The sequence below is a fragment of the Nelusetta ayraudi genome, unplaced genomic scaffold, assembly GCF_046127955.1.
Source record: "Nelusetta ayraudi isolate G7.1 ecotype Tasmania unplaced genomic scaffold, CSIRO-AGI_Nayr_v1 ptg000182l, whole genome shotgun sequence".
NCBI lineage: Eukaryota > Metazoa > Chordata > Actinopteri > Tetraodontiformes > Monacanthidae > Nelusetta > Nelusetta ayraudi.
This window is the reverse complement of record NW_027466231.1, coordinates 399,976-419,048: the sequence shown is the minus strand read 5'-3', so window position 1 is coordinate 419,048 and position 19,073 is coordinate 399,976. Positions and strand designations below refer to the sequence as shown.

The following is a 19,073-nucleotide window of genomic DNA, read 5'->3' as shown; positions in this document are numbered from 1 at the left end:
AAAACACATGAAGAAACAAAAACAACTCCTCAGGAGGATGATGAGAGCGTTTGTGGAATCTGTTCATCAGCGTTGCCATGGCAACACTTACTCTCTCTCTCTCTCTCTCTCTCTCTCTCTCTCTCTCTCTCTCTCCTTCTTCCTTTCCACATGTGTTTGACATGTTTGACCTGACTGATGTGTGTTCAGCAGAAGTGTGTAGAAGCTGGCTGGCGAACAAAGAGAAGGCAAAATGATCTGATTGAACAAAAGAAATAAAGAGAAAAGTAAAAGACTGATGACTTCCTCCCACCTCTCAGTCTGTGGTTCACCCTGCGGCTGCCAGAAGTCGCTTTCTCTCCAACTCTCTCCTCTCTCTCCGGGGATCTTCACCATCAGGGTTCTTTTGTTTTTGTTTCTAGATTTCCCGGTCTTTTTGAAGCCATCGCGCAGCTGAAGGATGATGTTCTGTGACTGATGGACAGCAGTTGTCGCCAACAGCAGGACGATGTCTGATCAGCGGTAGATTGACACAATCCCACGCCTGCCGTATTAACAGAGAGGAGGAAACTCCACCGTCTTTTTGAAGGGATTTCATTCAGCACAAAGTACTCGGGAGATTGTTCTGTTGAACGTCTGTTGAACGTCTGTCACAATATGTTCATATTGTTCAGTAGGGTTCAATATGTTCACGATGATGTTTCCCACGACTGCTGTGTGAAGCCTTGGCAAGTCGACGGCCTTGAGGTGGGAAAGAAAGACTTTGCATCCACAGCAGGTTGCCTGGTTGCATCATCTGAGTCAGTAGTTTGATGTTTCTACCGGTAGTTGGCCAGTCTATTGCTGCTTTCCTCCCAGCATGCAGACAGAACGGATGGTTTATGGTGTCTTGTTAATTGTTAACGCTGCCGACCGCCTGAACACGCCCCCTCTTTGAGTTTACGAGTTTACACTCATTCTGAAACACTTTCCAGTGCCGTGTGAGAGTTGTAAATCTTGGAGAATGGAGTGAGAGTGGAGTGAGAATGGAGTGAGAATGTTACTTGATCACCATCAACACCATCACCATCAACATCATCACCACCATCATCACCACCATCATCATCATCATCATCATCATCATCATCATCATCATCATCATCTTCACTCTGTATGAAGTGTCAATGCTTGAAGATGACATTTGAAACAATGTTCACCGAGCTCACCTCGGTAAAGTCATGTGCTGACAGGTCAGAGTGCGTGAGGTTGTGACCTGCTGAAAAAGTCACACAGACGGGCGGCATTGTCTTTGACTTTCCTGGATGGCAGCAGGCCACCAGTGAGGACGGAGCAGAACAGAAGAGCTTTGTTAAGGCCACCTTGGGGAGATGTGATAATGGGGGGGTCGGTGGGGGGGTGCTGACAGCCAATAGAAACAGAGGTTTTATTCACCCCCTTTGATGACGCACAATAGGACCCAAAGGAAAGCTCACTCACTGTGTGTGTGTGTGTGTGTGTGTGTGTGTGTGTGTGTGTGTGTGTGTGCCTGTGTTTCCACATCACTTGAGAATATTGGATACCCAGCGTGATGTTTGTCACCAGCAACACTGTTGCAACTCTCCAGTGTCTTTCTTGTCTTTCCATGACGCTACTTGACTTTAATTGAAAATGGGAGTGAAGAAAAGATGACATCAGTGCCTTTATAGGCATTATAATGCATTCATAAAGCATAATAACACATTTCATAAATGTTCATAATGATGTACAACTTATAGCAACGTTTATAAATGATTATAAGTTGTGGATATAATTTGTTATAAGTTCATCATTCATAATGTAGTGCCTGGAGCTAATGGCTGGAGCTAGTGCCTGGAGCTAGGAGCTAGTGGCTGGAGCTAGGAGCTAGAGGCTGGAGCTAATGGCTGTAGCTAGTGCCTGGAGCTAGGAGCTAGTGCCTGGAGCTAGAGGCTGGAGCTAATGGCTGGAGCTAGTGGCTAGAGCTATTGCCTGGAGCTAGTGCCTGGAGCTAGGAGCTAGTGGCTGGAGCTAATGGCTGGAGCTAGTGCCTGGAGCTAGGAGCTAGTGCCTGGAGCTAGAGGCTGGAGCTAATGGCTGGAGCTAGTGGCTAGAGCTATTGCCTGGAGCTAGTGCCTGGAGCTAGGAGCTAGTGGCTGGAGCTAATGGCTGGAGCTAGTGGCTGGAGCTAGAGGCTGGAGCTAATGGCTGGAGCTAGAGGCTGGAGCTAATGGCTGGAGCTAGAGGCTGGAGCTAGAGGCTGGAGGTCCTGCAGCAGCAGCTCCGTGGTTCCCATGGTGCTGATCACACAGTGGCAACACAGTGGCACTCTGAGAGCAGTAGGACCTCTGCATAATTGCCATGTTTGTTCCTGCTGTTTCCCATCACTGGAATTCCCTTGTCGCCGCCACATTGTTGCTGCAGCTTCTTTTCAAAGATCATTTTCTTTGACTTTTGTTGTTTTTATTTATTTATTTGTCCCACATTGGGGGGATTTGCATCATTACAGCAGCATAGACAGTGCAAAGAGAAGAAGAACAAATATGTGGCTTCAAAAGCAATAAAGATAAAAAGAAAAAGAAGTCTTCTATGGCTAACCGAGCTGACTAAACTAACTAAACACACTCTTCTGAGATGAAAGGCCATGTGTGTTGGCTGTGAAGGTGCAGCCAGTGAGGCGTGGCCTCCCAGGATGCACTGCTTCTTTGTGTCTGCTGCTCTTCACTCATTCATCACACAGGAAGAACTGCAGTTGATCCAAAGGCTTGAATTGCCGCTGCCGCTGCTGCTGCTGTGGTTTGCTGGATCTCTTGATTTCACTGCTGTTATTTAGTGAGCAGGTCACCATCAACAGCCCTCAACACTCTTTGCAGAACGAGGCCAAATGCCCTCTCACTCCAGCAGGAACAATACACTGTCTGCTGATGCATTATGGGAAGATTTTTTTTGTTTGTAAAGTCAACTGTAACTTCTGCAACAACAAAAATTCTCAATTCTGTCAAACCCACAAACCCCCCAAGGAAATTCTACCTTCATTTCTTCTCTCTTCCAGTGGCCCTCATCCTCTTCTGTGTGTTGCTGTTCGCAGGCAACTACTGCCACTTCCTGGCAACCAGTGAGTGTTTGGTGCAGGCAAGGAAACACGTGTGGATCGCATCTCATTCCATTAAAACTGCTCCGTTACTTCATCTGTGGTTCACTTCTCTCGCCTCTGGCAACCGCAGCAAAGGCTTTCCCAGAGTGACAAGCCTGTTTGAATCAGTGTGTGTGTGTGTGTGTGTGTGTGTGTGTGTGTGTGTGTGTGAGAGAGAGAGAGAGAGAGACAGAGGGAGTGAGAGGGTGAGAGGGAGAGAGAGGGAGAGAGAGAGGGAGAGAGAGAGAGAGAGACAGAGAGAGAGACAGAGAGAGAGAGCGAGAGAGCGAGAGAGAGAGAGACAGAGGGAGAGAGAGACAGAGAGAGAGAGACAGAGAGAGAGAGAGAGAGAATGGAAGCGCTGGCAGATGTTGCTTCAGAATGCGAGGACAAAAGAGGCCGCGTGGAGGCTGGACTGAGGAACAAGGTCGCAGCAGATTGATTCAAAACCACCAAGGTAGACACGCCGAGAGGGCTGGGAGGGGGGGGGAGGCGGCCCCTGCAGAGAGCTCAGCCAATCGGGACGCAGGGAGGCGGGGCCGAGCATTCAGGAAGGAGGCAGCGGAGCAGCGGCAGACACGCAGAGAGGCAGAAGCGTTTTAAAGCAGCGAGCAGCAGGAAGCTGGTGCTGCTCCAGGGGGCAGGTAGCAGCAAGGTGTGTGTGTGTGTCTGTGTGTGTCTGTGTGTGTGTGTGTGTGTTTGTACCTCCCAGGCTGCCGTCGTTCCTCTCAGCTGTTGGAAGGGGGTGGCGGGGGGGGCTGCCGTGCGATGGAGCTGCGACGAGCTGGTTCTCTGCAGAGGCAGCGGAGGGGATGCAGATAAAAGTTCACCTTGAGGCTCCGGAGCGGTTGGACGGTGAGGAGTCCCTCCCACATCCCGATCGGCAGGAGAGCGTCTCAGTCTCCTCGGAGGCCGAGCCGGGGGACAGACAGACAGACAGACGGACAGACGGAGAGAGGGACAGACACCTGACGGAACTGAAGGTGCTTCCCATCACTGAACCGGCAACAAGAACTACCCACTGAGGAAGGAAGTCCAGAATCCCCCCCCCCCCCCCCCCACCCGGTTCCGGAGCGGTCCCGACCTTGGACTCTGGTCTCGTTGGGACTGTGGTGGGAGTTCATGTCGGAATGTCTCAGCAGAGCGGCAGAGAAGGACGCTTCCACAACAAGAAGGCCGGCATCCGGGCGGCCGTCATCCTGATCGGACTGCTGCACAAGTCCCGCAAAGCCAAGGAGAGGGAGAGGGAGCGGGAGAGAGAGGAGAGCGAAGGGTGGGTCACGTTCGTCCCGGTGGTCACGTCCGCTTCGGGCCACGAGTCTGCGGCTCAGGGTCGAGACGGCGGTGCAGCGTCAGGGAAAAACTTTATGGTCCCTCTGATCTGGTCTTTGGTACCCCAGTAGCTCCAGGACCTCCTGGTAGCTCTGGGTCATCCTGGTATCTGTGGACTGTCCTGGTAGTCCCGGGTCGTCCTGGTAGCTGTGGACTGTCCTGGTAGCTCCAGGGCGTCCTGGTAGTTCCGGGTCGTCCTGGTAGTTCCAGGTCGTCCTGGTAGCTCTGGGTCGTCCTGGTAGCTGTGGACTGTCCTGGTAGTTCCAGGACGTCCTGGTAGCTCCGGGTCGTCCTGGTAGTTCCGGGTCGTCCTGGTAGCTCCAGGTCGTCCTGGGAGTTCCAGGTCGTCCTGGTAGCTCCAGGGCGTCCTGGTAGCTGTGGACTGTCCTGGTAGTTCCAGGTCATCCTGGTAGCTCCAGGTCGTCCTGGTAGTTCCGGGTCGTCCTGGTAGCTCCAGGTCGTCCTGGTAGCTCCGGGTCGTCCTGGTAGTTCCGGGTCGTCTTTGTCTCTCTGTGGTTCAGCCAGCACTACGGGTTCTTACTCAAGTTCAGTTTTTTAGTGGCACGCATGCGTGCGACTAGCACAGAGAGTGAAGGTGTTGAGGATGGATGGGGCGAAGTGAACGGAGGTGCAACAGAGTTCTTTTGATGAGGACTGAACAGATGTGAAAGCAGAAGCGTTGTTGTATAAATGTGCTCCATAAAGCCCCTGAGAGCAGAGCTGGACCTGAACCTCCGGCCTGAGGGGACACTTGTTGATGGAGGGTTAGAGTTAGGGTTAGGGTTAGGGTTAGCAGCAGCACCGCTTGAGAACCTTTTCAGATGGTGTTCAGGTCTTTGTGTCGCTGCTGCTGTGACAAGGTTTAAAACTGGATTCAACAAACACTGCGTGTGGAGGTGTGGCCTCTGAGGCTGCGCTAAACAGCAGCTGAGCTTTTCAACTAACTTAATTACAGAGTATAAAGGCTGCATATAAAGGCTGTTATAAAAGAACGAGCAGATTGTTTAGCCTGATATTTCCAGACGCTGCAGCTCCAGGCGAACACGCCAGAGGAGGTTCTGAGGTTCTGAGCGTGTTGGCGACGCGCTCCCAATGTTGTTTTTCCCCCCTCGTCTTATCTGAGACCAGTTCAGTCGGGGAAGACACCTGGGAACGACCTCACCTGCCGCATGCAAACAGTGTGCAAGGTTGTCGGGGGGGGGGGCTTCTGTCAGCGGTGCACTGGAGCTGCGAGCCACTGGGTCACAGTGAGCAGAACCACGGTCCAGCCTGATCCAAGCTGACCTTTATGTTGCTGTAACCAGGTCAGTCAAACGTGGTAGTCGCACGTAAGTGTGTGTGTGTGTGTGTGTGTGTGTGTGTGTGTGTGTGTGTGTGTGATTAGAATACACTTCTTTTCATAACAGTCACACAACCTGTTCAACTGCAAACAAACTGTGCAACAAGGCCTCTGATGGTTGCATTTTGTCGGACAAACACGCTGGCAGCAAGGCGACTCCCCTCTATCACACTGTAATGACTGATTATGTATTTGAAGGCAGATGGAGGTTTTATTACTATCATATTGTTATCTTTGTATCTGAACGGCCGCTCAAACAGGAAGAGAGGACGAGGTCCTTCCTCCTTTCACTTTAACGACGGGGGTGCTGGTTGGAAATATAGCGCTAACGGCGGGAGCGAGGGAACGGAAGTGGGAGAGCGCTGTCGCGCTACACTAACGTGTCGGCAAAGTTACGTGGCGGGGGGGGGGGATTATGACTGCCTTCACGCGGGCCGGACAGAGACACGAAGCGGGCTGTCCGGATGGGGACCCCTGCTGTAAGTCAGTCTGCTGGCCGACTATCCACTGTAGTCCACCGGCGAGACCTAGAGACCAGTAAAAGATCCACGGAACAAACAGGACGCCTAATCATCAAAATCAAAGAAAACATCCAATGTTAGTGTGTGTTTAATGTTTAACAACTGCACACGCAGTTGCACACACAAAGCACGCGGCAATGACGGTTTGTGCAGCCGCACAGAGTCACAGAGGTCGTCGGCCTGGACTTGCAGCAGCAAATTCATCCAGCTTTCAAAACTCACGCAACATTTTGCTGTAAACTCAAGGACGATTCCATTCCCACCTCTTCAGAGAGGGAATTGCATGAAAGCTCCGCTGCTTTTTGTGCGTGGAGAACACTCGCTGACTGTGAATGACGTTCTGTGACCTGTGAAATAGCAGTGGGAACCCTCTACTGTTATTTATTCTTCTTCTGGTTCCTCGGTGATGTTCCTCATCAGTGGGAACCCTCTACTGTTATTTATTCTTCTTCTGGTTCCAGTGGGAACCCTCTACTGTTATTTATTCTTCTTCTGGTTCCTCGGTGATGTTCCTCACCAGTGGGAACCCTCTACTGTTATTTATTCGTCTTCTGGTTCCTCGGTGATGTTCCTCACCAGTGGGAACCCTCTACTGTTATTTATTTGTCTTCTGGTTCCTCGGTGATGTTCCTCACCAGTGGGAACCCATTACTGTTATTTATTCCTCTTCTGGTTCCTCGGTGATGTTCCTCACCAGTGGGAACCCATTACTGTTATTTATTCTTCTTCTGGTTCCTCGGTGATGTTCCTCAGCATCTTCACAAACGTTTTTCAAAGGTGGTCTCGTTGACTGAGCTCCGAGCGGCCTTCCGTGTAAATTGATTGTGGTTTGCGGGTGTGAACATTGACAACCTAATGTCACATCATAAAACTGTACACAGAGGCGAGGCTTGCAAAAAAAATATTTCCCATAACTCCAGTGCATCCGTACAGTTTGCACCGCTATTATGTGGTTGTTTGTTACTACTGCATCATAATGCTACCTTTTCAGAAGCGTCAGCTAGCAAAGTAAATCCAACAAACAAACAAAACAAAAACAAACAACATCGACATCAAGTGGTTACATTTGAGATTGCAGCGCTCTTTCACTCGGGGACTTCGTGCCCTGCTACTCCTCAGCTTGCCGGTGAACTACATTGGCCTGCGAGCTGGAACCCGGGTACCTAATCGACCTTCTTCTTCTACGTTGGTTGACTTGAGGACGCCGGCGTTCAGCTTCTCTGGGAACGCGGCCCTCATTGATCTGTGTGTGTGTATTTATACACAATGCTTGGATTTTAAGATGAGCGTGACAACATGGTCCAGGTCTGACCTTTGCTCGGCTCTCATCCCGTCCTTGCTTGGTTGCACTTGACCCCCTGACTTCACACCAACTCACTCCTTTTATTCATTTGCCATTGACGCATTTCCTTTTCTGCCCACTTCAGAACCAGAACCAAGCAGGCACGACGCTACGCACACTACTGGTGTGAAACATCACCTCGGTCCTCCAGTGGGTGTGGCTGCGGTCTCTTTTCACACCAGAGGTCAAAAACTCCTCCCATGTAATAGTTGACAGACAGATTGGCGAACACGCGTCTTGTTAAAGTGCAATATTTCATTTGTGCTTTTTCCTGTCGGCGTCGGCCCCGCCCCTTGAAACACCCCATGATTGCAGGGAGGCCGGCAGTAATGGCAGCGTCAAAGATCAGCGCTTCGCAGTAAATTAGAGGGTCGGGGCTCGCTAACGCCGCATTACATGACTCAATGTATGAAACTCAATCCTTTAAAAAGGTAACAGTGAGTCCAGTTGGAGGCGGGCGCTGTTCATTGGAGGGGAGGCGGGCCAATGGCAGTTTAATGCAAATAACTTTACTCGGAAACAGCGTCTCGTTTTCCAGTCATCACATTAGAATGCACATTTAGACCGGCCTGAATCTGCTTGTTCCTCTCTTCCACTGTATAAAGTGTTATCTTGCATTAATGCCACATTCCATATGTTCATTTACGTATTGATCAACCTCTGTACGAGCTTTCAATTGAAACTTTTTTTCCAGTTTTGGAAGATAGACTCAGCAGAAATACTTTATTTACTTTGGCCCGGTCGGCTTCATGTGGGTTTCTGTCGTTGTCTCTCAGCAATCAGTGGAGCCCAATCAAAGGTCCAGTGTGTAAATATTTGGAGATTTTTGAAGAAGAAACGACGACCTCAAGTGGTGACATTGTAGATCGCAGTAGCCTTTCACTCTCCCTCCCTCTCCTGAGCTCGCCAGTGAACTACGGTAGCTCTGTGCACCCAAACCTGGAGACCTGCTCCAACTTCTTCTTCTTCTTCTTGATTGGTTTATTTGAGGAGGGCGCCCCCTAGCGTTCAGCCTAAATACCAACATTTATGCTGTCAGGCAGGCAGCTGGATTGTCCACACCAGGCTTCCTTAGAAATATACTGGTGCAGGATGGCAGCTCACTGGGAGCACTGGGACCCTGACTGGGAGCACTGGGACCCTGACTGGTCTGTGGAGGTTCCTATACACTGTATATATGAGAGCCGTTCTAAGGGGAGGAGAATAACATGACTTTTATGGTACTGCCAGTATACACTGCTATTAATGTACTTATGAAGAGTATATAAAGATTTTACCAATATAAAAAATGTCAATCAGGGCCAAGTTTTACACACTGGACCTTGAACCGACATTCTATTCAAGCCTAGCAACTGCTGTGTCTGGCTGCTGAGGCTTCAGCTTGACTGGGATGATATCAGTGACACGGTGCAGTGTTGGTGGAGGCACCAGCAGCAGCAGCAGCAGTAGTAGCAGCAGCAGAGCTGAAGAGCAGAGCAGCAGGACCTTCGGGGGAATTATTCCCTGTGAGAGTGACGGAGGCTGGAATCACAACATCGGCTCACGTGTGACTCGCCTTGTCAAGTCGAGACGACGGCACGTGAATACGTGGGGGGGGGGGGGGAGAATTGAGAATAATGATGAACACAGCTGTTATGAATGCATTCCTGCATTCCCAGTTTTATTGTGCAGTGGTCAGGTGTTCTTAGCGAGGTTGCTCTGCGTGCTTGAGGCCATGCTGGTTCCTCTGGAGCCGACGTTCTTGCAGCCCAGTGAGGCCAGAGAGAGAGAGAACTAAAGAGAACTACTAAAACAATGATCCTGGCTGTTCTCCAGCTCCTCCTCTGCCTGGATGTTAAACAGTGAAGTGATCCAGAGCAGGTCATGTTCCACATCACTGCTTCTCAACCGGTGGAGTCTAATTCTGGACCAACAACCGGGGTTTTTTTGGTTTTTTTTGTTCTAATGACACACATTTATTCCAGAGCACTCAAATTTATTCTACAACAATTAAAAAAAAAACAAAAAAAAAAACATTGTTGGCACACTTATTAATTATGTCTCGTCATCGAGCGTCCTGCAGCTGCTGGTCAGCGCTCTGTGATTGCTGCTGCTGCTGCTGGAGGAACAGTTGAGTGATGAATTTAGCTTTTCTCTCTCTCTCTCTCTCTCTCTGTTCTGTGTGGACGATGTTCCGCAGGCAGATGGACGCCCTGGTAGTCATGTGGTGAGCGGCAGCGGTGACGGTGAGTCACCTTTAAAAGGGTGATTAAGGGTTTTACGTGCCGCGGACTCTTTTTATAGGCTGTCTGACGACCTGGTGAAGTTATTACACTGCTGGAGGAGCCCAGTGTTCTCCTGGCCCGACTCACCACCACACACTCCAGGAGGTTCACTCTCACCGCCGTCTCCTCGTCTTATTTTTAGACAAAGGCCTTTTTTTTTTTTTTTTTCTTTCTTTTGTTACACAGCTAATATTACAAAGCTAACAGCAGCCTGGACCCATCAGCCAGGAATGTGAGGCTTAATGGAGGCCCGCTTTCAAAAGAGGACGCATGCAAACACATCTGTGAGCACTTCAAATGGAAATCCTCCTTGATGTCCCAGTATTTTCAGAGTAAGATGAAGTGACTGACAGAGACCCTCTCAGTGCATGTAAAAAAAAAGGTTCTCTGCTCTATCTGGAGGAAGAATTGGATTGAGACTTGTGTGCACACTGAGGAAGACTGAGGAGGATCCACTGAAGTCCTTGGAGATCATTGACTCCAGCAGCTTGGAGCTGCGTCACCCTGCAGCTGGAAACAGCAGAGAAGCACAGCAAGGTGTTGTCTGGTCTCTGGTCTATGGTCTGGGTTCTCTAGCAGTACTCAGTGCCTCCACAGCCTCTGGTCTCTGGTCTCTGCTGTCTGGTCTCTGGTCTCTGGTCTGAGTTCTCTAGCAGCACCGAGAGCCTCCACAGCCTCTGGTGTCTGGTCTCTGGTCTCTGGTGTCTGGTCTGAGTTCTCTAACAGCACCGAGAGCCTCCACAGCCTCTGGTCTCTGGTCTGTGGTCTCTGCTCTCTGCTCTCTGCTCTCTGGTCTGGGTTCTCTAGTAGCACTGAGAGCCTCCACAGTCTCTGGTCTCTGGTCTCTGGTCTGAGTTCTCTAGCAGCACTGATAGCCTCCACAGCCTCTGCTCTCTGCTCTCTGCTCTCTGCTCTCTGCTCTTTGCTCTCTGCTCTCTAGTAGCACTAAGAGCCTCCACAGCCTCTGGTCTCTGGTCTCTGGTCTGAGTTCTCTAGCAGCACTGATAGCCTCCACAGCCTCTGCTCTCTGCTCTCTGCTCTCTGCTCTCTAGTAGCACGAAGAGCCTCCACAGTCTCTGGTCTCTGGTCTCTGGTCTCTAGTAGCACTAAGAGCCTCCACAGTCTCTGCTCTCTGCTCTCTGCTCTCTGCTCTCTGCTCTGTGCTCTCTGCTCTCTGCTCTCTGCTCTCTGCTCTCTAGTAGCACTAAGAGCCTCCACAGCCTCTGGTCTCTCCATCCCTCCTCTTGTCAGCCCTCATCCTCCTCTTCCTCTGTCTCCAATTACTGCCCTCTTAAATCCATTTACAGAAAGCATAAGTTGTGTAATTGGCTGATTGGCATGTGTACGAGGCGTCTTATCAGGTTTCACAACAAATATGAAGCCCATCTGGAAGCAGCGGTGGTGCTCACTCAGCTCCCTGGAGACCATTAGAGGACCTTTGGCTTCTTCTGACGGCCTGGCTTCCTCTGCCAGCATCATCATTTCCTCATTTTAGTTGTGTGTGTGTGTGTTCTTCTTCTTCTCTCCAGGAAGCAGGAGCTGTTGAACATCTCCCACGTTCCTCTGGGAGAATGTCCCCCCTCCCCACCCCGCACTGCCCCCCCCAACATGAAGGTGGGACTGCTAGACGCACACACACACACACACACACACACACACACACACACATATTTATCTGATCATTCTTATTATTGATTGATTTGCTCTTATTAAAGCGTCTTTGAAGCCCCACAGTGTTCAGTGTCCAGAACCTCCTAGAACCACCTAGAACCACCCAGAACCACCAGGGTGTTTAGATCTTAGAACCTCCTAGGACTATCCAAAACCATCCAGAACCACCCAGAACCACCCAGAACCACCAGGGTGTTTAGCTCTTTATTGAAATGACTGACTGACTGTTGATTCAATAAAGTTTCATCATGGCTTGAATTAGAAATCAAGCGTACATTTTGTCAACATTTCACATGTTGCAGCATTCTGTGATATGCCTGCTGGAGATTATAGAGCCGTGTTTGAACGCTTTGCCTTCCTTCTTTGTGTGTGTGTGTGTGTGTGTGTGTGTGTGTGTGTGTGTGTGTGTGTGTGTGTGTGTGCGTGTGTGTGTTGTCACACTGGATGGACCTGTTCTGCTCGGTGACTCAGTCGGCCGCTTGACTTGAAGCTCTCAGGCGTTGCAAAGCAAACGACAGGCGATTAAAGAGACTTAAGAGCAAATTGTTTTCTTTGGCCTGAAAGAAGAGAAAGAAAAGATGAGCGACAGCGGAGCGGAGGAGAGGAGAGAGAAGCAGGAAGTCAGTCACACACTTTCTGTCGCTGCTGTTTAGGTGAGTCTGATCGTCTCAGCAGCCTCCGTCTTGATCCACGGCTGCATCGCTGATCAGCGTCTAGACCAGGTGGTGGGCCAAGCAGGGAAAACAATGGCCCGGGGGCCATATGTGGCCCCTTAGGCTTTTTAATCCGGCCCTAAAGCCGAACTTGAAGAAATTACATCAACAGTCAGTCAGTCATCAAGCAGCTGCATCTCCTCATGGTTGCAGTGTTTCCACAGTCATTTCAATAAAGAGCCAAACACCCTGGTGGTTCTGGATGGTTCTGGATGGTTCTGGGTGGTCATGGGTGGTTCTAAGAGGTTCTAAGAGCTAAACACCCTGGTGATTCTGGGTGGTTCTAGGTGGTTCTAGGAGGTTCTAAGAGGTTCTAAGAGCTAAACACTGGTGGTTCTAGGTGGTTCTGGGTGGTTCTAGGAGGTTCTAGGTGGTTCTAGGAGGTTCTAAGAGCTAAACACCCTGCTGGTTCTGGGTGGTTCTGGGTGGTTCTAGGAGGTTCTAAGAGCTAAACAGCCTGGTGGTTCTGGGTAGTTTTAGGTGGTTCTGGGTGGTTCTAAGAGCTAAACACCCTGGTGATGCTGGGTGGTTCTAGGTGGTTCTAGGAGGTTCTAAGAGGTTCTAAGAGCTAAACACTCTGGTGGTTCTAGGTGGTTCTAGGAGGTTCTAGGTGGTTCTAGGAGGTTCTAAGAGCTAAACACCCTGCTGGTTCTGGGTGGTTCTAGGAGGTTCTAAGAGCTAAACAGCCTGCTGGTTCTGGGTAGTTCTGGGTGGTTCTAGGAGGCTCTAAGAGCTAAACACCCTGGTGGTTCTGGGTAGTTCTGGGTGGTTCGAGGTGGTTCTAAGAGCTAAACACCCTGGTGGTTCTGGGTGGTTCTAAGAGCTAAACCCCCTGGTGGGGCTTCAAAGACGCTGACTTGGTTGCAACTTTGCTTTGCTTCATTTCCCATTGACGTGAAAGCAACAGGTTGTCTCCATGCAGCCTGTGTGAGGTGTGTGTGGCAGCAGTGTGTGAGGTGTGTGTGGCAGCAGTGTGTTGCTGGGACTGACCTGTGACCTTGTCGTGTCTCTTCCAGTCTGCAGAGTTCTTCGACATGTTGGAGAGGATGCAGGTACGAGGAAGACACGGTTCATAACTCCTCACTGCTCCAGCTCTCACACACACACACACACACACACACACACACACACACACTCCCTTTAAATGTTTTCCTTTTTCTCTGGTTTGTTTGAGTGGAAACACCATACTGAGGTGACCAGGAGCATGAGAAGGACACCATATATATTTATACAGTGTACAGATATAAAATTATTCTGACTTATGTCAGAAGTGAGGAGAGGGGTTTTTGTGTGTAAGCAAACAAGACGGTAAAGCTGTATTGTCTTTCATGCTGATTTTGTTTTCTAATGCCAAACAATTCCTCTCAGCCAATAACAGAACTGCTGTTTGTTGCTTGTGCTTGTGTTCTCCCCCCCCATTCATGCTGCGTTGGGACACTAATCAGGTCCCTAAAACTGAGGAGCCCAAAAGGTGGAAGGTGTGAGCAAGAAAAGTGTCTTTGCATCTTTGCATGTGTCATCATTATCATTATTATCATTATTATCATTAGTAGTAGTAGTACTAGTAGTACTAGTAGTAGTAATAGTAGTAGTATTCATTCCTGGCTTCATACAACTCTGTGGTTCTCTCTTTGCCAGTAAGTCTCTTGTCTGCCAGTGTTTCCCTCCTCTTCCTCCTTCTCTTCCTCCTCCTCCTCCTCCTCTTCCTCCTCCTCCTCTTCCTCCTCTTCCTCCTCCTCCTCCCCCTCCTCCCCAACAGCAGCAGGCCAGCAGCTCTAGTAGTCATTGTGTATTGGCCTTGCAGGCCAAATATAATGACACTGCGGGCCACATTTAGCCCGCGGGCCAGAGGTTGACACCTCTGGATGATTGGTTTGAATGAAGTCCAGCTGTCCATCGACCCACTGCAGACTGGCAGCGTCCTGAACTGCTGCTGCTGCTGCTGCTGCAGTGCAGTGTCAGTGAGATGGCCGAGCTGAGCCAGGCCGGGCCGGGCCGGGCTGGACCAGGCTCTCAGTGACCTTCCACAGGCCTCAGCAGAGTTTGGAGGTGAAAGAGTGGAAGCGGTGCTGCGTTGGCTGACTGCCACTGGGGGCCAGTATCGCCCTCTACAGGCCCCCCGGGGGAATAAAACATCAAAACATCTCTGGCGTCATCAAGAGCTGCCATGACACCCCCCCGCCTCCACACACACACACACACACACACACCCTCTCTCCCCTCCCCCCGCCCCCTCCTCTGAGTGACTGTGCATTACAGGCTGTTGCATCACCGCCTGCTGTGGCTCCATTTAGTGGTGTTGTGTTGTGTTGTGTTGTGTTGTGTTATCTGTGGTGGTGTGTGTATGTGTTGTGTTGTGTTGTGATATCTGTGGTGGTGTGTGTATGTGTTGTGTTGTGTTGCGTTGTGTTGTGATATCCGTGGTGGTGTGTGTATGTGTTGTGTTGTGTTGTGTTGTCTGTGGTGGTGTGTGTATGTGTTGTGTTGTGTTGTGTTGTGATATCTGTGGTCATGTGTGTATGTGTTGTGGTTGAAGGTGTTTGCTGACTGAGCTGTGCTCTTGCTCTGTGTTTGACAGGACGACTACATCCCCTACCCTCGAATAGAGGATGTAAGTCACTACATGTGTACATCACACAGAACATATACACACGTGTAGTCCCAGTGTTTCATACAAGTTATAATACAATCGACTTTATTGATATTTGTATTATATTTATATTTGTTCTTTCAATGACTGCCAGATAATATTCCAAGCTGAGTTGTTGCACAGCCCCTAGGGCGCAGTAGGGGGCGCCATCACATCTTCTCTTCTCTGCTGGCCTCAACACACTGAGAAAGAAATACTTTTTGGCCCCCATAGATATTATAATAAAGTTGTCACGTCGTATGAGATCCACTAGGTGGCGCATGGCAAACCTTCTCCTCCACAACTGACCCCCGTCCCTCCCTGCGTCCCGGGCCCAGGTCCTGGAGAAAGGCGGTCCGTACCCGCAGGTCATCCTGCCGCAGTTTGGGGGCTACTGGATCGAGGACGCGGAGGCGGCAGCAGCAGTAGGAAGCCCCTCCTCCTCAGAGTCCAGCTTCTGTGAGGACCACCACCACCACCACCACGGTGATGATGACGACGATGATGATGATGATGATGATGATGATGATGGAGGAGGAGGAGGAGGTCCCAGTCCTGGTGGGGGACACGCCTACCGTCTGGAATGTAAAAGCACAGCACGGGCCTACCGCAAGCACTTCCTGGGCAAGGTGGGTGTGTGTGTGTGTGTGTGTGTGTGTGTGTGTGTGTGTGTGTTGTCGTACTGGACATTGGTCAAATGTTTTGACTGGTGGGCCACAGCGGGTTGTAAACTGTGACAGAGGAGCCGGAGCAGCAGCAGATGGACGGAGTGTTTTGGTGAACCACCTCTCTCTCTCTCTCTCTTTCTCTCTCCCTCCCTCTCTCTCTGTCTCTCTCTCTCTCCCTCTTTCCCTCTCTCTCTCTCTGTCAACCTCTCTCTCTCTCTGTCTCTTTCTCCCTCTCTCCCTCTCTGTCTCCCTCTCTCTCTCTCTCTGTCTCTGTCTCTCTCTCGCTCTCTCTCTCTCCCTCTCTCTCTCTGTCTCTCTCCCTCTCTCTCTATCCCTCTCTTCCCCAGGAACACATGAACTATTACTGCAGCGGCAGCAGCATCGGCAGCCTCATCATGTCGCTGAAGCACGAGGAGGTGGAGGGACACGAGTTCCTGCGCATCATCCTCAGGTATAGCAGAGCAGGCCTGCCTGCACCGGCTGTGTTTCTGTTAAGTTGAGTTGTTAAGTAAAGTTCAGCAAAGTGACGTTATGTTAAGCACAACTGAGCTATGTAATGCTACGTTCAGCTAAGCTAAGCTAAGTCTTGCTCCTCGGGTCCACGGGCCAGTCTCACACGCTGGTCAAACATGAGATGTGTTTCCAGTGCAGTCAGTCAGTCAGCCCGGCCCGGCCCGGCCTGGCCCGGCCCGGCCCGGCTGTGTCTCCTTGCATGGAGGTTCTCTCACCAGTCACAGTTGTGTGTTGCAGGTCCAGGATGAAGACGCTTCATGACAGGATCTCTTTAGCAGGCCTCAGCCAGCTGCCCAGTGTCCACCACATCGCCAAGGTACAGCTTTCACAGTGTGGCTTTACTGCAGTGATCTCCCATCATGCACCCCTCTTGTCAACTGTGATTGGTTCTTTCTTCTCAGCTGCTGTGTGATGATGCCACAGGGCTGAAGTTCAGTCCGGTCCTCTACCCTCGGGTAAGGCTTCTCTCTCTCTCCCTCTCTCTCTCTCTCTCTCTCTCTCCCCCACTCTCTCTCCCTCTCTCTCTCCCCCGCACTCTCTCTCTCTCTCTCTCTCTCTCCCCCACTCTCTCTCTCTCTCTCTCCCCCCCCCCCCCCCACCCCCCCACTGTCACTCTCTCTCTCTCTCTGAGTTGGTCACTGTGATCTCATTACACCACTTGTTCAGAACCAGGTTCTGTCGGCCAGCTGAAGCAGACACCAGTTCAGCCGGGTCAGATTTATCACCAGTAAGCAAGCTCAAGTTACCTGGAGCTGCTCTAAAGCTCCAGTCTGTAACATTTGGAGATTTTGAAGAAGAAAGAGCGACATCAAGTGGTTGCATTTTAGATTGCAGCATCTTTCACTCTCCCTCTCCTGAGCTTGCCAGTGAACTACGGTGGCCCTGTGCAACCAAACCTGGATACCTCGTCCACCTTGTTCTTCTTGTTCTTCTTCTTCTTCTTCTTCTTCTTCTTCTTGTTCTTGTTCTTGTTCTTCTTCTTCTTCTTCTTCTTCTTCTTCTTCTTCTTCTTCTTCTTCCCCTTCTTCTTCTTCTTCTTCTCCTCCTCTCCGTGATAAATCCTCTCTCGGAGGAGTTTGATTTGAAGCTTTCACCGGGGGAAGAAGCAGACAGTGCCGTCGGTGTGAAGACCGTCACCCCCTCTTGCCGAGAGCTGTCACCCACAATGCAATGCAGCCACCGCAGACGGGGCTTGTCAGTAACGCGGCTGTCTCTGGTGGGCGTTGCAGGGGTCGCAGCTGGTTGTGGCCTATGACGAACACGAAGTCAACAACACCTTCAAGTTTGGTGTCGTCTACCAGAGGTTCGGACAGGTGAGGAGCACGTCGAGGAATCATTGGGATGACTTCGTTGGTTTGTTGGTGTTATTTTATTTTGAAATGTATTAGCAGCCTGAGTGAAAATGTTGGTGTAGAAATTGAAATCGGAAGGCTGCAAATAAAAGAGAGCCTGTATGATTTTTATTTTTATTGACATTTTATTCATTTTGATGAGGTTTTAAACTTGAAATGTGATTTTGCATGAGTGCAACATGAAGTTATTGATGGTCCTGTATGAAGCTTTGCTTTGTTGGGTTCCATGTAAGACGCTTCACTGTTCTACCAGGAGGAAGATCAGTTCTATCAATATCAAATGTTGGAGCCAGACTCTGTCCCAGTTTGACCTTTTGACCCCACTGAGTGTTTGACTCCTCCGCACTGTGTGGTGGAAGCATTAAAAGAGGAGTGTCTTGCTGGTGCTGTGTCTCTGCCAGACGTCGGAGGAAGAGCTGTTTGGCAACAACGAAGAGACGCCGGCGTTCAAGGAGTTCCTGGCCGTCCTGGGAGACAACATCACCCTGCAGGACTTCAAGGGGTAACGACCGGACAGTGCCGGGGTTCGAGACGGGGAATCAGTTGTGAAGGAAGAGACACACTGTTGTGTTGGGGAAAGCACATTGTTGCAGCATTGAAAACAATACAAAAAAAAATAAACCATAGAGTTCATTACAAGAAACAGTCAAGTTAAAAAAATAATAAATCAAGGAAAGTTTAAAATGAAATAAAGTTTCTTAAAAAAATATTCATAAAGTTTCTGCCTTTGCTTTGTCGTTGTCTCTCCACCGCCTCGCAGCTTCCGCGGAGGCCTGGACGTGACTCACGGCCAGACGGGAAGCGAGTCGGTCTTCACTGTGTTCAGACAGAGAGAGATCATGTTCCACGTCTCCACCAAGCTGCCCTTCACTGAGGGGGACGTCCAGCAGGTAACATGTCCAGCAGGGGGCAGCGACACCGGCCTCTTCTGTCAGAGAACTGCAGTAGACGGTCGGCTTTCAGTGGGAAAAAAAAAGCATCCTGATGAGTGTCAGTACCTGTGGTGAGCACAGTGGTAATAATGATAATAATAATAATAATAATAATAATAATAATAATAATACAATGTGGGAATGATCAGATTATTATTAGTATTATATTTCCACACCCACTCTTTCCTGCACTCAGGGTCTCCTGGAGCCTCGACCAGCAATATGAATGTGTTCACTCATGTCATCAATCAATTAATCAATCAATCAATCAATAACTTTCTAATGTGGAAACATCCCAGCAGCTCCTCACTGTGATTGAGATATTATTAGATATTGTTAGATAGTATTAGGTAGCATGTGACAGCAGTCTAACCCAGCTCCTCCTCTTCCTCATCTTCCTCCTCCTCTTCCTCCTCCTCCTCCTCCGCCTCCTTCCTCCTCCTCTTCCTCCTCCTCCTCCTCCTCTTCCTCTTCCCCCTCTTCCTCCTCCTCTTCCTCTTCCTCTTCCTCCTCTTCCTCCTCCTCCTCCTCCTCTTCCTCTTCCTCTTCCTCTTCCTCCTCCTCTTCCTCTTTCTCCTCCTCCTCCCTCCTCCTCCTCCTCTTCCTCCTCTTCCTCCTCCTCCTCCCTCTTCCTCCTCCCTCTTCCTCCTCCTCCTCTTCCTCCTCCTCCTCCTCTTCCTCCTCCTCTTCC

At 50.1% G+C, this 19,073-nt stretch overlaps 2 protein-coding genes and 1 long non-coding RNA gene across 12 annotated transcripts in view; 2 read left to right on the top strand and 1 right to left on the bottom strand.

Moving 5' to 3' along the window:
* Positions 1-19,073, top strand: part of LOC142881123 (rap1 GTPase-activating protein 2-like) — a 38,940-nt gene that overhangs the window by 12,470 nt on the left and 7,397 nt on the right. For 3 of the 10 annotated variants that reach the window (XM_076015209.1, XM_076015201.1, XM_076015205.1), the window contains 11 exons: positions 11,434-11,518; positions 13,305-13,340; positions 13,734-13,766; positions 14,867-14,899; positions 15,256-15,546; positions 15,933-16,036; positions 16,336-16,414; positions 16,500-16,553; positions 17,328-17,411; positions 17,852-17,952; positions 18,211-18,340. In XM_076015209.1, the coding sequence (XP_075871324.1) occupies positions 11,513-11,518; positions 13,305-13,340; positions 13,734-13,766; positions 14,867-14,899; positions 15,256-15,546; positions 15,933-16,036; positions 16,336-16,414; positions 16,500-16,553; positions 17,328-17,411; positions 17,852-17,952; positions 18,211-18,340 (951 nt within the window). In that variant the 5' untranslated portion in view covers positions 11,434-11,512. Of the gene's footprint in view, positions 1-4,091; positions 4,380-11,433; positions 11,519-11,984; positions 12,229-13,304; positions 13,341-13,733; positions 13,767-14,866; positions 14,900-15,255; positions 15,547-15,932; positions 16,037-16,335; positions 16,415-16,499; positions 16,554-17,327; positions 17,412-17,851; positions 17,953-18,210; positions 18,341-19,073 lie in introns of those variants that run through there. The other 7 variants (XM_076015202.1, XM_076015199.1, XM_076015204.1 and 4 more) reach the window with 5 other exon arrangements.
* gap43 (growth associated protein 43) overlaps positions 1-19,073 on the top strand; it is a 252,280-nt gene that overhangs the window by 228,316 nt on the left and 4,891 nt on the right. The window lies entirely within an intron of this gene.
* On the bottom strand, positions 12,371-13,259 carry LOC142881146 (uncharacterized). Its single transcript, XR_012925516.1, has 2 exons — positions 12,800-13,259; positions 12,371-12,729 (listed from the first exon to the last, which is right to left on the bottom strand). It is a non-coding gene; the product is annotated as an uncharacterized LOC142881146 (long non-coding RNA).